Source organism: Chiloscyllium punctatum, chromosome 1, assembly GCF_047496795.1.
Source record: "Chiloscyllium punctatum isolate Juve2018m chromosome 1, sChiPun1.3, whole genome shotgun sequence".
NCBI classification, from domain to species: Eukaryota; Metazoa; Chordata; class Chondrichthyes; order Orectolobiformes; family Hemiscylliidae; genus Chiloscyllium; species Chiloscyllium punctatum.
The window spans coordinates 42653588-42671378 of NC_092739.1; the positions used below are offsets into that span (position 1 = coordinate 42653588).

The window sequence follows — 17791 nt, forward strand, 5'->3', positions numbered from 1 at the left end:
GAGCCACTATGCTGCCCCAAACACATTGACTCCATCTGTAAATGCAAATTATTGATTGTGTTTCTCTAAAAGCGATTGCAGCTTCTGAATAATTTTTCCACCAAGCCTTCATTCCAGGCAACCAACACTTCAACTGCAAAGTTGCAAGCCCACAACAATATATTACTGATCTAATCTCATTTTCATAAATATCTTATATACTTACCTGCATTTCATCTTTTTATGCATTTAGTTAGTAACTTTGTTAACTTTTGCTGAAGTAACCTTTGGCGGTGCATTCTAACTTAACCTTTATTTTGTTTAAGATTAAAGCTTTGCTGTTGGTTATTTTTAACATGAGTCACTCGCCAATTAAAAGGGGGTAAGTGACACACATTCAATTTCCTAGCTCTCAGATCATTGTGTGGAAATGCGTTTTTTGTGGTCATGACACCAGTTCTACTATTCCTAAACTCCACAGTCCAACTATTGTTTGCATTGTATTAAATGATATGAAAGGCCCAACAACTTGCTATTTAAAGGAATCATGAACTAATTACAGATCATTTTGTCTGACTATCAGTGCAATTATACGTATTTTCAGACCCTTCCTGTAATTGATGAGTTGGAATTATTTACAGTTGTCTGTTGCTGAAGTACTTTCATGTTTATTTAAATGCTAGCGGTGGTAAAAATAGCTTCCAGACATGGGTAGCCTAGTGTGGTTTCTTCTGGAAATTGAATTTGACTGTAAGTTTAAAGAGAAGACACACGAGTGACAGTGCTGTAAGGAGGGAGAGGCTCTCAGCAAGAGACTGTCAGGGGACTGTCATTAGGGAGCAATTCTTATCGCTCAACTTCAGTTGCTTCAGAGGACCAACGCTTGAGCAGTCTTCACTCCACAGAAGAAGCTTCAACTGAGCTCTTGCACATCTTGAAACCCCTACTGTAACCTCGAAACAAATCAAGGGCAGCACTGCCACTGATCGTCAAGGTAACAGATCTTTTTTTGTAATTTGTGCCCCCCGCTTCCTTCAAGACTGACCCTGGAGATGTTAGCAACATCTCACAGTTTGCAACGGCAGGAGCTCGCTGTCGTTCTCCAACATGGGTTTGAGGGCACGGAGATTTTATAAAGCCCACCGGGTTGGGAAATGTGGCATCCAGGTGAACAAACCATTCAGAATGCGAAACTTAGATTTAAGATGCACAGGTATAGTTAATGATATGTTCCTGGTGTGTCAAACCTCACGCAATCTTGGGTGAGTTTCTACCTACAACGTATTTGCATGCTAGTAATTCTTGTTAAGCTATTTTCTAAAAAGTACATCCTATCTTTAACATGAAGTCAGCTGTACACGAGAATCTCGTGACGTCTGGTTCGTGATCAGTTAAAGACTGCGTGCCCCAGCTGACTTTGCAGTTTTGGAAAAGGTCTGTGGTTTCCTATAGTTAACTCCACAGTACATAGGAGAGCCGCAGGAGAGGGGATTGTTGCTGGGAGAACAGCGGGTGGGGCTGGCTCAGGCAGGAACGGAGGATATGAGGTGCTGGGTATAGTGGGAACAGCCAGTCAATGTCAGGCTCATGTTTGGGTAGCATGACTTTGTTATCTTCCTATTAAAGGGCTGTCCACTCCCACACCCTTTAAAACTCTTAATCAATAATCTTATGTAATAAAAATATCAATGGTAAAATTACCATCTTTTGTAACACCATATCCTGAAGAAGGGCTCATGCCCGAAACGTTGATTCTCCTGCTCCTTGGATGCTGCCTGGCCTGCTGCGCTTTTCCAGCAACACATTTTCAACTTTGTGGCTGCCTCAGCTGATCTGCTGCTGAAGCCCTCAATCACGCCTTCATTACCTCAATAGTTGACTCTTCCAATGCACTCCTGGCTTATCCCTCCATTCCCTTCAAACTTGAGGTCATCTAAAACTCTGCAAACATGTCCTGACACTCAACAAGTCCCATTCCTCTATCATCTCTCCGCCCACTGACTGACATTGTCTCCCAAGCAAAGTGTTGATCTTCATAAACATTTCACTTATGTTTACAAATCTCTTCATAGCTTTTCTCTAAATTATCTCTGTGATCTCGTCCAGCCTTCCAACCCTCTGATACGCATTCCCTCTAATTCTGGAATTTTATGCAATCACAAGCATTGTCTCCACGACTGATGACCATTCAGTTGCCTAGGTCCCAAGCTCCGGAATTTCCTCCTTAAACACCACCATCTCTTTACCATGATTTTCTTCTTTAAGGCCTTTCTTAAAGCCTATCTCAATGACCAATCCTGATGGACAGGATGTACACATATTTGGAAAGGAAAGCACTGATTAGGGATAATCAACATGACTTTGTTCATGGGAAATCATGTCTCACAAACTTGATTGAGTTTTTTGAAGAAGTAACAAAGAGGATTGATGAGGGCAGAGCAGTAGATATGATCTGTATGGACTTCAGTAAGGTGTTAGACAAGGTTCCACATGGGAGACTAGTTAGCAAGATTCAATCTCATGGAATACAGGGAGAACTGGCCATTGGATACAGAACTGGCTCAAAGGTAGAAGACAGAGGGTGGTGGTGGAGGGTTGTTTTACAGACTAGAGGCCTGTGACCAGTGGAGTGCCACAAGGATTGGTGCTGGGTCCTCTACTTTTCGTCATGTATATAAATGATTTGAATGTGAGCTTAAGAGGTACAGTTAGTCAGTTTGCAGATGACACCAAAATTGGAGGTGTAGTGGACAGTGAAGAAGGCTACGTCTGATTACAACAGGACCTTGATCAGATGGGCCAATGGACTGAGTAGTGGCAGATGGAGTTTAATTTAGATAAATGCGAGGTGCTGCATTTTGGGAAAGCAAATCTTAGCAGGACTTATACACTTACTGGTAAGGTCCTAGGGAGTGTTGCTGCACAAAGAGAGCTTGGAGTGCAGGTTCATAGCTCCTTGAAAGTAAAGTTGCAGGTAGATAGGATAGTGAAGAAGGTGTTTGGTATGCTTTCCTTTATTGGTCAGAGTATTGAGTACAGGACTTGGGAGGTCATTTGTGGCTGTAAAGAACTTTGGTAGGCCACTTTTGGAATTTTGAATGCAATTCTGGTCTCCTTCCTATCAGAAAGATGCTGTGAAACTTGAAAGGGTTCAGAAAAGATCTACAAGGATGTTGCCAGGGTTGGAGGATCTGAGCTACTGGGAGAGGTTGAACAGGTTGGTGCTGTTTTCCCTGGAGCATCGGAGGCTGAGAGGTGACCTTACAGAGGTTTATAAAATCATGAGGGGCATCAATAGGGTAAATGGACAAAGTCTTTTCCCTGGGGTCGGGGAGTCCAGAACTAGAGGGCATAGGTTTAGGGTGAGAGGGGAAAGGTATAAAAGAGGCAACTTTTCACACAGAGGGTGGTAAATGTATGGAATGAGCTGCCAGAGGATGTGGTGGAGGCTGGTACAATTGCACCATTTAAGAGGCAGTTGGATGGGTATATGAATAGGAAGGGTTTGGAGGGATATGAGCTGGATGCTGGTAGGTGGGACTAGATTGGGTTGGGATATCTAGTCGACATGGACGGGTTGGACTGAAGGGTTTGTTTCCGTGCTGTACATCTCTATGACTCTATGACTGTATGACCAAGGTTTGGATCATCTGACCAAATATGATTTTTGTTGCTCAGTATCACATGCTTTCATAATGCTGTTATGAAATAGCTCGGGATCATTTCATTATGCTAAAGGCTCTGTATAACCATAATACTTTTGTTATTATTTGCTTTATGCTCCAAGACTAGTATTGTTTTCTATGTGCATCGTCAGTGAATGTTTTCTGAAAACTCAGTGTAGATGAGTCCCCCTGCCTTCTCCTCCACCTCCATCATTCTGTGTGCAAACAGCTTGTCCTTTTCTGTTGCCTCTCCTCATCTCCATTGCAGGCCAAGGTAACTACAACACTTGACAGCAAGTGATCTAAGCAGAACTTTGTCAGATCCATACATGACTTTCACCCTAACTTCCTGTGGACATCACCAAAGTTAAATGATGATGGAAAACCCACCAAACTCATTCAAGAGTTAGTGATAATCAAGCAGCAGCCAATTGTTGTTGCCTTTAAAAAGTGTTGTTGGGAGAGCCCTTCATCGCTACTGAATGGTGTTCAGTGATGTATGTTTAAGAGTATGGAATGTTTTACTCCCAAAAATTTATAGGCCAGTGATCCTGCAACTAACATTAGGATTATGACCACCCCAGGAAACCTATCCACTGATCCTGGCAAACTTTTCAAAATCCAGGTATATTCCCTAAACTGCCTGTAAGTGGCTAGTATCAAGATATCAGGTACATTGTGCAAGTGAGAGAAGCCAGGCAAGGCTAGTCAGTGCTAGTGCCTGGTGTTGGGAGGATGTGCAGGAGGGTGCATGTAGGTGGGGGAAATGCTTGGGAAGGGATGGTGCAGGGCAAGGGGGATGGTGTGAGAATAAATGGGCACACTGTCAGGTTCTACACTTTGCGCTTGGAAATGAAAAGCAAATTGTCAAGTCTGATCCATGACAGAATGACCAATTGTTATAAAATAAAATAAGGGTCACTTCAACTCGGGAAAAGGATATGTAGCGATGGTGCTGGTCGGAAGTGTTTGGCAAATATGAGGATGGTGGGGGTTTTCAATATGAAGTGTAATGGGGAAATCATAATTGCAAGGGGGTGGTGCTGTCTCAATTTAACAACTTACCTTGTTTTCTCACATTGCAATCTCTCTACTAGCTGCCTCACTCACTTACAGTCCCATTTGAATTGCTCAAACTCAAATTGGAGGCTCCCAGGATTTGTTTCCATAGGCTGTAATAGAAAAACAAAAATTGTCCCATAAGGAATAAAGAATCCTTTAAAGTATGGGAGAGTTGGTCCTCTGAATGACAGCCTGGACCCCAGCTTGTGTTCCACAGTCACTGAAAGGTCAACTGCTATGCTTTCTCTGAAACAGACATTGTGAAACAGACCATATACTTGCTCCTAAGGTACAGAAATCCAAAATTCAGTGTCCTTATCGAAGGCTTTGCAACAGAACTCTTTGGCAAAAATCTACCAACTTTGCTGATGTGCTTTCACCCACTTTCACTGCTTTCTTTGTAAGATATAATATCCATATGACTGTAATTTAGGTCATTGCACAATTAACTTTCCATGAATTCTAAGTGTCTCATTGACCTGATATCCAATTCGGGTAAAGATGATTAAGTTAAACAGTTTAATCAACGTTGCTAAGATACAGTTGGTTTGTTAGCCAAGGCAAGTGAGAATCAAATTGACTTATTTCCATTGAATCAAAAATAATTTACAAACACTCCAAAATCATCAGTAGTATACTTACTTGGAACATGATACATTTGCACTGTGCAACTCTTATTTATAAAAATAAAGTATAGAATAGAATAAAAAAAGGAGGGAAAGCCCAAAATGTAATTAAACGTTTGGTCAGGAATATCTTCTGGCTTTCACCCACTCAGCTATTGTTACTTCAGCAAAAACACAAGGGGGTAGAGTCAGTGAATTGTCTCAAAGCTTGAACTTGGGGAAATAAATAATGATATCTTGAAGTATCCATATTAAAGAAGAGGAAGTGTTGAAGGTTTTAAAACGCAGGGCCTGATCAGGTGTTTTCGAGAACTGTGTGGGAAGCTGGGAAGGGATTGCTGGGTCCATTGCTCAGATATTTGTGTCACTGATAGCCTTGGGTGAGGTGCTGGAAGATTGGATGGTGGTTAATGTGTAGTGCCATTATTGAAGAAAGGTTGTGAGTAAAAGGCAGGGGACCAGTGAACCTTATGTCAGTGGTAGGGACATTGTTGGAAGGGATTCTGAGTGACAGGACTTACATGCATTTGGAAAGGCAAGGAATGATGAGAGATAGTCAGCATGGCTTTGTGTGTGAGAAATTGTGTCTCACTAACTTGGCTGAGTTTTTTGAAAGAGTGACAAAGAAGATTGTTGAAAGCAGAGCAGTGGATGTTGTCTATATGGAATTTAATAAGGTGTTCGACAAGGTTTTGCCAGGTGGACTAGTTAATAATTTTAGATCACATGGGATCTGGGGAAGCTAGCCAATTGGATACAAAATTGGCTTGAAAGTAGGAGACAGGGTAATGGTGGAGGGATAGTTTACAGACTGGAGGCCTGTGACCAGTGGTGTGCCATGAGGATCAGTGCTGGGTCCACTGCTTTTTGTCATTTATATAAAGGATTTGAATGTGAATATCAGAGGTATGGTTAGTAAGTTTTTAGATGACAATAAAATAGTTGGTGTAGTGGACAGGGAAGAAGATTATCTCCAGAGTACAACAGGACCTTGAACAGATGAGCCAATGGTCCAAGGATTAGCAGGTGGAGTTTAACTTAGGTAACCATAAGCTGTTGCATTTTGGCACGGCAAAGCAGGGCAGGAATTATACAGTAAATGATAGGGCCCAGGGGAACGTTGCCGAACAAAGATACTGAGAGGTGCAGGTGCATCGTTCCCTGAAAGTGGAGTCACAGGTGAACAGGCTGGTGAAGGGGGTGTTTCGGACCCTTGCCTTCATTGGTGAAAACATTGAGTATAGGAATTGGGAAGTCATGTTGGAGTTATACAGAACATTGCTTAGGCCACTTTTGGAATACTGCATACAATTCTGGTCGCCCTTTTATAGGATGGATGTTGTTAAAGTGAGAGGTTGCAGAAAAGAAACTTGCTGGTACTGGAGATCTGAGCCATAGGAAGAGACTGAATAGGTTGGGCTATTTGCCCTGGAGATTCAGAATGACCTTATTGAGGTTTATAAAATCATGAGCTCAATGGATAGGATAAATATCCAAGGTCTTTTTCCTTGGAGTCCAAAACTAGAGGACATAGGTATCCTACAGTAGGGAAGCAGGCCCTTCAGCCCAATGAGTCCATATCAACCCTCCAAAGACCAACCCACCCAGACCCATTCCCCATATTTACCCCTGACGAATGCAATGGGCAATTTAGCATGGCCAATTCATCTTTGGATTGTGGGAGGAAACCCAAGCAAACACAGGGAAGAATGTGCAAACTCCACAGACAGTCACCCGACGCAGGAATTGAACCTGGGTTGTTGCTGTTATGAGGCAGTAGTGCTAACCACTGAGCCAACATGCCATTTAATGTGTGAGTGATAACTTTAAAAGGGTGCTGAGGGGTAACTTTTTAAGGCAGAAGGTGGTGCATGTATGGAATGAACTGCCAGAGGATGTGATGAAGGCAGGTACAATTACAACATTTAAAAGACATTTGGGTGGGTACATGAATAAGAAGGATTTAGAGGGTCACAGGCCAAATGCTGGCAAATGGGTCTAGGTCAGAATGGAGACTCTTATTGGTGCAGATGAGTTGGACCAAAGAGTCTGTTTCCATGTTGTATGACTCTATGACTCTTTGGTGGCAGAGAAGGAGAATGGCTGAAGAAATTACCAGCCAATGCTGGAATAATTCAGTGGTTCAGTCAGTGGTTGGAAAGAATTCTATCTTCACCAGGCCCAGGGAAATAAAACAGCAGGGACTTTGTTGTATCAAGTTTGGCCAAAGCTGTGATGTAGTAAGCTGTGATGTTCTCATGGTTTGGTTCACATCTGGAAAATGGGCACTTGCCTGAGATTCAGGATGAATACTGATCCCAGTGGAATTGTAAGTGTGTCTTGCTGCTAATAAAAAAAATGAAATTTTCATTTTTTTAATTGTGCAAATGCATGATTCTAGTCATTTGTAATTATAATTCATATGGTTTTGTTTTTACCTTTCCCATTGATACTGATGGTTCAGATATTAGGATTCATCAAATATATTATCGTTGCCTGAACAGAAAATGAACGTATACTGCTGGGAGGAAATGTTTAAGAAATCAATAACATAGCCATGAAATCATGAAATTCCAGAGGATATTTATGCAGCAGATCTAGATTCAGGTGAATCTTCTAGCTGGTCAATGGATGATCGTTTCTCACACACTTGAATTCAGGAGGGTTTGCACACTTCTTGTGCTATGCCACATTAAAGTAATGGAAGTCGACCTGGTTCTCCATCCAATACTGTGACATCATTTTAAAAGCTACCGCTTTTCATTAAATTGAATTTCTGAAATCAATCTGTCATCTAAATTCCTTCCTTGCTTGGGAGCCAAGATGTTTCTGCTTCATGCTCCTGAATTATCTCGATCAATAATCATGTGGTGATAAAATTAGTTTTTTCACAATACAATCTTGTTTCACACTTCATATTTCACTTACACACTTCCTATGTAAAATGCAAGAATCTCTTTCCATTTCCCATATTGTTAAGACTCCAAGTTAGCTAAAAATAACTATATAATTTTTTTTGAGATAATTTGTGGCAAGGATGCACTGTTTCCATGAGTATACCTCACTGTCCAGTAACATATATATGCTGTAATGTTCATTAAATAAGCAAATTTCTTCTCACAGCTTTAGAAGGTGGTGAAAAAGAAAGACTTTGAAGGACCAACAGACCATGGGATGTGGTAATTCTAGAGTTAATACTAATTCGATGAAGAGATCAGTGAAAGGTAAGGCTGGAGTACTGCTTACTCAGTTTCTGCTCAACTGACATTACAAGAGTTTGATGAACCAAACTTTTTTTAGGTGCTATATTAGACATATTTAAATTTAAAGGCACAGTTTATATTTTCAGTGGTATTTTATCCTTATTACACCTTATACCCCCTCATGCTAAATTTCCATTGTTATATAGAATGTGACCTCCAGCTATGTTATATATTTAGAACATAGAACATAGAAGAATACAGCGCAGTACAGGCCCTTTGGCCCTCGATGTTGCGCCGATCAAAGCACACCTAACCTACACTAACCCACTATCCACCATATACCTATCCAATGCCCGCTTAAATACCCATAAAGAGGGAGAGTCCACCACTGCTACTGGCAGGGCATTCCATGAACTTACGACTCGCTGAGTGAAGAACCTACCCCTAACATCAGTCCTATATCTACCCCCCCTTAATTTAAAGCTATGCCCCCTTGTAATAGCTGACTCCATACGTGGAAAAAGGTTCTCACTGTCAACCCTATCTAACCCCCTAATCATCTTGTACACCTCTATCAAGTCACCCCTAAACCTTCTTTTCTCCAATGAAAACAACCCCAAGTGCCTCAGCCTTTCCTCATAGGATCTTCCTACCATACCAGGCAACATCCTGGTAAACTTCCTCTGCACCCGTTCCAGTGCCTCCACATCCTTCCTATAGTATGGCGACCAAAACTGCACACAATATTCCAGATGCGGCCGCACCAGAGTCTTATACAACTGCAGCATGACCTCAGGACTCCGGAACTCAATTCCTCTACCAATAAGAGCCAGTACGCCATATGCCTTCTTCACCGCACTATTTACCTGGGTGGCAACTTTCAGAGATCTGTGTACATGGACACCAAGATCCCTCTGCTCTTCCACACTACCAAGTATCCGACCATTAGCCCAGTACCCCATCTTTTTGTTACTCTTACCAAAGTGAATCACCTCACACTTAGCTACATTGAACTCCATTTGCCACCTTTCTGCCCAGCTCTGCAGCTTCTCTATATCCCGCTGTAACCGGCCACATCCTTCCTCACTGCCTACAACTCCTCCGACTTTCGTATCATCCGCAAACTTGCTCACCCAACCTTCTAACCCTTCCTCCAGGTCATTTATAAAAATGACAAACAGCAATGGTCCCAAAACAGATCCTTGCGGAACACCGCTAGTGATGGCACTCCAAGATGAACCTTTGCCATCAACTACTACCCTCTGTCTTCTTCCAGCCAGCCAATTCCTAATCCAAACCTCCAACTCACCCTCAATGCCATATCTCTGTATTTTCTGCAGTAGCCTACCATGGGGGACCTTATCAAACGCCTTACTAAAATCCAAATATACCACATCTACCGCTTTCCCCTCATCTACCTCCTTAGTCACCTTCTCAAAGAATTCAATAAGGTTTGTGAGGCACGACCTGCCCTTCACAAAACCATGCTGACTATCCTTGATCACATTATTCTTATCCAGATGTGCATAAATCCTATCCCTTACAATTCTCTCTAAGACTTTGCCCACAACAGAAGTGAGACTCACTGGCCTATAGTTACTAGGATTATCCCTACTCCCCTTCTTGAACAAGGGAACCACGTTTGCTAGCCTCCAGTCCTCTGGCACTACTCCTGTAGACAAAGAGGACACAAAAATCAAGGCCAATGGCTCTGCAATCTCCTCCCTTGCTTCCCAGAGAATCCTAGGATAAATGCCATCAGGCCCAGGGGACTTATCTATTTTCACCCTTGCCAGAATTTCCAACACCTCTTCTCTACATATCTCAAAGCCATCCATTCTACTTATTCGTGCCTCAGTATTCATATCGACAACAATGTCCTGTTCCTGAGTGAATACTGACGAAAAGTATTCATTCAGTGCCTCCCCAATCTCTTCAGCCTCCACATGCAACTTCCCATTACTATCCTTGATTGGACCTATTCCTACCCTAGTCATTCTTTTATTCCTAACATACCTATAGAAAGCCTTAGGGTTTTCCCTAATCCTACCAACTAAGGACCTTTCATGTCCCCTCCTTGCTGCTCTTAGCTCTCTCTTCAGGTCCTTCCGGGCTACCTTATAACTCTCAATCGCCCCTATTGAACCTTCACGCCTCATCTTTACAAAGGCCGCCCTCTTCCATTTAACAAGGGATTCCAATTCCTTATTAAACCACGGCTCCCTCACATGACCCTTTCCTCCCTGCCTGATAGGTACGTACTTATCAAGGACACTCAATAGTTGCTCCTTGAACAAGTTCCACATATCAATTACGCTCTTGCCTTGGAATCTACTTTTCCAATCCACACATCCTAAGTCATGCCTCACCGCATCATAATTTCCCTGCCCCCAGCTATAACTCTTGCCCTGTAGTACACACTTATCCCTTTCCATCACGAGAGTAAAAATCACCGAATTGAGGTCACTGTCCCCAAAGTGCTCACCTACCTCTAGTTCTAATACCTGGCCTGGTTCGTTACCCAGAACCAAATCCAGTATGGCCTCACCTCTTGTTGGCTTATCTACATATTGTGTCAGGAAACTCTCCTGCACACATTGCACAAACACTGACCCATCTAACGAACTTGAGCTATAGCTTTCCCAATCAATATCAGGAAAGTTAAAGTCCCCCATAACAACCACCCTATTACTGTCACTCTTCTCCTGAATCATCTTCGCAATCCTTTCTTCAACGATTCTAGGACTATTAGGAGGCCTGTAAAAGACACCTAACAGGGTGACCTCACCTCTCCTATTCCTAACCTCAACCCAAACTACCTCAGATAGCAAATCTTCGTCCATCTTCCTTTCCACCGCTGTAATACTATCTTTGACAAGCAAAGCCACACACCCCCCTCTTTTACCCCCACCTCTGACCCTACTAAAACATTTAAACCCTGGAACCTGCAACAGCCAATCCTGTCCCTGATCTAGCCATGTCTTCGTAATAGCCACAACATCGAAGTCCCAGGTACCAACCCACGCTGCAAGTTCACCTACCTTATTTCGTATACTTCTGGCATTAAAGTATACACACTTCAAGCCACTCTTCTGTTTACAGGCACCCTCCTTTAAGATTGATGCCATATTCCTAACCTCCCTACACTCCAGGTCCTGCACCCTAAAGCTACAGTCTGGGTTCCCATGCCCCTGCAGAGTTAGTTTAAACCCCCCCCAAGAGCACTAGCAAACCTCCCCCCAAGGATACTGGTGCCCCTCAGGTTCAGGTGCAGACCATCCTGTTTATAGAGGTCCCACCTTCCCCAGAAAGAACCCCAGTTATCCAAGTACCGAAATCCCTCCCTCCTGCACCATCCCTGTAGCCACGCATTTAACTGTTCTCTCTCCCTATTCCTCGACTCTCTATCACGTGGCATGGGTAACAAACCAGAGACAACAACTCTGTTCGTTCTAACTCTGAGCTTCCAACCTAGCTCCCTAAAAGCCTGTCTAACATCCTCAGCACTCCTCCTACCTATGTCATTGGTGCCAATATGGACCACGACTTCAGGCTGCTCCCCCTCCCCCTTAAGGACCCGGAAAACACGATCAGAGACATCACATACCCTTGCACCTGGGAGGCAACATACCAAACGTGAGTCTCTCTCGTTCCCACAAAACCGCCTATCTGTGCCCCGAACTATCGAGTCCCCAATTATTATTGCTCTGCTCTTCTCCACCCTTCCCTTCTGAGTAGCGGGGACAGGCTCCGTGCCCAGAGGCCTGAGCCCCGTCACTTACCCCTGGTAAGTCCCCCCCCCAACAAGTATCCAAAACGGTATACTTGTTCTTGAGGGGAATGGCCGCAGGGGGTCCCTGCACTGGCTGCTTCCTCCCAGTCCCCCTCACTGTCACCCATCTATCTGCCATCTTTGGAGTTACTACTTCCCTATAGCTCCGATCTATGACCCCCTCTGCCTCCCGAATGATCCGAAGTTCATCCAACTCCAGCTCCAGTTCCCTAACACGGTCTTGGAGGAGCTGGAGATGGGTGCACTTCCTGCAAGTGTAATCAGCAGGGACGTCCCTTTCAACTCTTTGCGCAATGTATCATTTTATGGTTCTATTATCCTCTACAAAAGATTTCCCTGAGACATCCCTGATTGTTGTATAGATTGTCTCTCAAGATTATAACTTAGTCAAATTTTCCACACAGTTCACAGTATTTTTCGTGGAAGCAGATTACTATGTCATTCAAAATCCTCCTTATGGATCCTCCTTTTGCGTGAGCAATAGGTTCCCAAATACTGTCTCTTTAAGGATGTATGTTAATGGCCTTTGGGGTTAGGTAAACTGACATCGCTAGATGGATTATGTATGGTTCAGAAATAATATGAAGAGCATTAGTTTCGACCCTGCTCCACCCCCTTTTCTGGCTGAGGAAGACTTGAAGCCTTCCTCTTTGCCCGATTCCCAAATCAAAACCACGGCGTGATGTGTGCTATGATAATCCTGAATGATGCTACCTAGAGAAGCAGATAATAGTTTTAAATACAACGTGAACAGTAGTAGGACATATGGCCTTTCAAGTCTCAACATATTGCCGTAAAAGTTGGTAAACTATTATAAAAGTTTAGATGTCATCCACCAGAAATTCAATTTTAAGATCATTAACAAGAATTCCACATCAGTTCACTAGCAAGGCAATGCAAAAATGGATAAATTGGTACTAACTGTCAAATAATGACAAACTTCCTGATGTATAAAAGAATAAATCAAAACGTTGTCTCCCCAATGACTGTACAGTGCTCACTGTAACTGATATTGTCATGGACAGATGCATTTGTAGCAGGCTGATTGGTCAGGATGAGGTCAAGCATGCTCTTCCCTCTTGTTGGTTTCCTCACCACTTGCCACAGTCACAGCCTAGCAATTATGTCCTTTAGGATTAGACCAGCTTGATCAGTAGTGGTGCTCTGAACTACTTTTGGTGATGGATATTAAAATCTTCTACACAGTGTTCATCTGCCCCCTCGCCACCCTCAGTGTATCCTCCAAATGCTCTAACCAAGAATGGACAGTACGTGGCAATAGCAGGAGGTTTCCTTGCCCATGTTTGACCTATGCCATAAGACCTCATGGGATCCAGAGTCAATGTTGAGGAATCCTAGTGGGCTGCCACCTCTGCTGGGTCTGCCCTGTCGGTGGGAATGTCTGAGTAAAATATCATGTAAGTATGACTATATCAGGTTATTGTATGACTAGACTGTGAGATAACTCAACAAGAGTCAATAAAGAGTGGAGCTTGAAAAAGCACAGAAAGTCAAGCAGCATCAGAGGATCGGCAGAGCCAATGTGTTATCAGGGCTGAAACCTTTCCCGTACCTTCAGCGCTCATTATCTCCAGATAGCTCACCCAGTTTAGGCTCGAGATATTAGTAAGGAGGACTTTTCAGGTTAAAAGTCAACAAAACTGTTGTGGGTTTGGAATCACATATAAACCAGAGCAGATAAGGAAGGCATTTCTCTCCTAAGGATATTAATAAATACTGTAAGATGGATTTTTAAAAACTGAATGTTTTCATGGACATCATTGGATTTCTAAATCCATTTTTAAAGAAAGTTACATTAGTTCCATCTGCCAGGATGGAATTTGAACCCTGGTCATTAAAACACTAACTGGATCTGAGGAGTACCATTCCAAGGTTTAAACCACAAGGTCATCGTCGCCATATGTGCCCTGGCAGCCATTTTGGATGTAGGCATCACTAATTGGGTAAGCATTTGCTGTCCATCCCTTGATGCCCTTGAACTGAATAACTTGCTAGACTATTTCAGAGGATAATCAAGTGACCCACATTGCTGAAGTTCTGGATTCACATGTGGACTAGATCTGGGTAAGGATGGCAGCTTTCCTCCCTGAAAGGGCATCAGTGAACAACGAGGTTTTTACAACAACAGCTTCATGATCATCTTTGACGTTTACTTCACTTTTTCTTTAATTGAATTCAAATTACTTCAGCCATGGTGGATTTAAATCCTGGTCTATGGGACATTAACTGGGTCTCCAGATTATTATCACTTTGCTCTTATTCTAACTGTGGATTTCTCAGTAGTTCAGAGACTAAATACTGGAAATGCTGACCTTCTGCATATATTGATTATTTAAACCAACTAAGCAAATTTGGACAACATGTTCATTTGTCAGTGAGGTGAAACCTGTGTGTCATTCTACTGGACAAATAATCTAGAAGCCCAACTAGTGTCCTGGGAATCCAGGTCAACCTTACCGGTCAACCTTACCAATCTCCCTGTCACAGATGCATTTGAGCATGATTTGGACTGGGGTGTACAAAGTTAAAAATCACACAACACTAGGTTATAGTCCAACAGGTTTAATTGGAAGCACACTAGCTTTTGGAGCGAAGCTCCTTCATCAGGTGATAGTCATCTGAGCATGACGGTATCAGTAAGATGCAATATCCTTGTGGAGATGAAATCCAGTGATAATATTGTCCATCATACTGTGTTGCACTATCACCATGCTAAATGGGTTAGACTCCAAACAGATATAGCAACTCAAGATTAGGATTCACATGAGGCAGGGTGGACCTTCAGCAGCAGAACTATACTCCACCACAATCTACAACATCATGGCCTGGCTTATTCTCCATTCTACCATTACCCTCAAACTTGGTGTAATGAAGAATGCAGGAGGGCATACCAGAAGGAGCACCAGACATGCTTAAAGGTGAGGTATCAACTTGGAGAAGCTACCAAACAGGACTGCTTGCATGCCAAACAGAATAAGTAGCAAAGGACAGACAGAGCTAAGTGATTGGATCAGATCGGCAGACATGTTGGACAATTAACAGTTCAATAGAACAGAAAGCTCCACAAATATCCCCATCCACAATATGATAGGGCCCAGTATGTCAGAGATAAAGCTGAAGCATTTGCAACAAGCTTCAGCCAGAAGGTGGTGCATTTTGGGAAAGCAAGTTTTAGCAGGATTTAAACACTTAATGGTAAGGTCTGAGGGAGTGTTGCTGAACAAAGAGACCTTGGAGTGCAGGTTCATAGTTCCTTGACAGTGGAGTTGCAGGTAGATAGGATAGTGAAGAAGGCATTTGGTATGCTTTCCTTTATTGGTCAGAGCATTGAGTACAGGAGTTGGGAGGTCATGTTGCAGCTGTACAGGACATTGGTTAGGCCACTGTTGGAATATTGCATGCAATTCTGGTCTCCTTCCTATCGGAAAGATGTTGTGAAACTTGAAAGGGTTCAGAAAAGATTTACAAGGATGTTGCCAGGGTTGGAGGATTTGAGCTACAGGGAGAGGCTGAACAGGCTGGGGCTGTTTTCCCTGGAGCATCGGAGACTGAGGGGTAACCTTATAGAGGTTTACAAAATTATGAGGGGCATGGATAGGATAAATAGGCAAAGTCTCTTCCCTGGGGTCGGGGATTCCAGAACTAGAGGGCATAGGTTTAGGATGAAAGGGGAAAGATATAAAAGAGACCTAAGGGGCAACTTTTTCACGCAGAGGGTGGTATGTGAATGGAATGAGCTGCCAGAGGAAGTGGTGGAGGCTGGTACAATTGCAACATTTAAGAGGCATTTGAATGGGTATATGAATAGGAAGGGTTTGGAGGGATATGGGCTGGGTGCTGGCAGGTGGGACTAGACTGGGTTGGGATATCTGGTTGGCATGGACGGGTTGGACCAAAGGATCTGTTTCCATGCTGTCGACCTCTATGACTCTATGACCCTAAGTGCAAAGTGGGTCCACCTTGGCCTCCTCGGAGGTCCCCCAAATTAGAGATGTCAGTCTTCATTCAATTCAGTGCACTCCATATGATATCAAGAAAGAGCTGGAGACACTAGATACTGCAAATGCCCTGTCAACATTCTGACAATAGTACTGAAGACATGCTCCAGGACCTGCCATGCTCCGAACCAACTTACTCCAGTATAGTTGCAGCAAGGCATCTACATGATAGTGTGGAAGGTAGCAGAGGTCTGTCCCATCTACAAAAAGCAGGACAAGCCAAGCTGGCCAATTACTCCCTCATGATTCTACTCTCAACCATCATTAACATGATGGAAGTTGTCACCAACACTGCATAAGAATAACCTGCTTGCTGACACCTAGTTTGTATTTGGCTAGGGCCAGTCTACTCTTGATCTCATTATAGACAAAAGTGCTGACATCAAGGCCACATTTAAACAAATGTGCAATCAGGAAGCCCTAGCAAAATTGCAGGGAGGGGTGGCACGGTGGCTCAGTAGTTAGCACTGCTGCCTCACAGTGCCAGGAACCAGAGTTCAATTCCTGCCTCGGGCGATTGTGTGTGTGGAGTTTGCACATTCTCCCCATGTCTGCATGGGTTTCCGCTGATGACGTCGGCTTGTACGAGAGGGCATAACTACAAATTGAGGGGTGATAAATTTAAGACAGATGTCAGAGGCAAGTTCTTTACACAGAGAGATTCTATGCCCTCCCTGCTAAGGTAGTCAACTCAACCACATTAGGGAGATTTAAACAATCCTTAGATAAGCTCATGGATGATTTTGGGATAGTGTAGGGGGTCGAACTGAGAAAAGTCCACAGGTTGGTGCAACATCGAGGGCTGAAGGGGCTGTTCTGCACTGTATTGTTCTATGTTCTATGTTCCTCTGGGTGCTCCGGTTTCCTCCCACAGTCCAAAGATGTGCAGGTTAGTTGAACTGGCCGTGTTAAATTGCCTATGGTGTTTAGGGATGTGTAGGTTGGGTGCATTAGTCAGGGGTAAATGTGGGACAATAGGGAATGGGCCTGAGTGGGTTACTCTTCGGAGTGTCGGTGTAGACTTGTTGGGCCAAATGGCCTGTTTCCACACTGTAGGGATTTAAAAAAGAAAGCTTCAATGGTTGGAGTCAAACCTGGCACATAGGAAGATGGTTGTGATTATTGTAGGACAGTCATCTCAGCTCCTGGACATGTCTGTAAGAGTCCCTGAATGTAGTGCCCTAGGCCTGACCATATTCAGCTGCTTCATCAATGACCTTTCCTCTATCATAAGGTCAGAAGTGGGATATTTACTCATGACTGCACAGTCGGCAGCACCATTCCCAACTCTTCAGCTGGTGAAGCAATGTATGTCCAAATTTAGCAGAGCTGATAATATCCAGGTTTGGGATGATTAGTGGCATACAACATTTGTGCCACACAAGTGCCAGGCAATGACCATCTCCAATAAGAGAGATTCTAACCATTGTCATTTGACAGTCAA

The 17791-nt window shown here is 43.3% G+C and overlaps 1 protein-coding gene across 1 annotated transcript in view; it reads left to right on the forward strand.

The window, feature by feature from the left end:
• ppef2a (protein phosphatase with EF-hand domain 2a) overlaps nucleotides 1-17791 on the forward strand; it is a 64745-nt gene that overhangs the window by 10447 nt on the left and 36507 nt on the right. The window contains exon 2 of the mRNA XM_072549469.1: nucleotides 8456-8556. Within this exon, the coding sequence (XP_072405570.1) occupies nucleotides 8502-8556 (55 nt within the window). The 5' untranslated portion in view covers nucleotides 8456-8501. The remainder of the gene's footprint in view (nucleotides 1-8455; nucleotides 8557-17791) is intronic.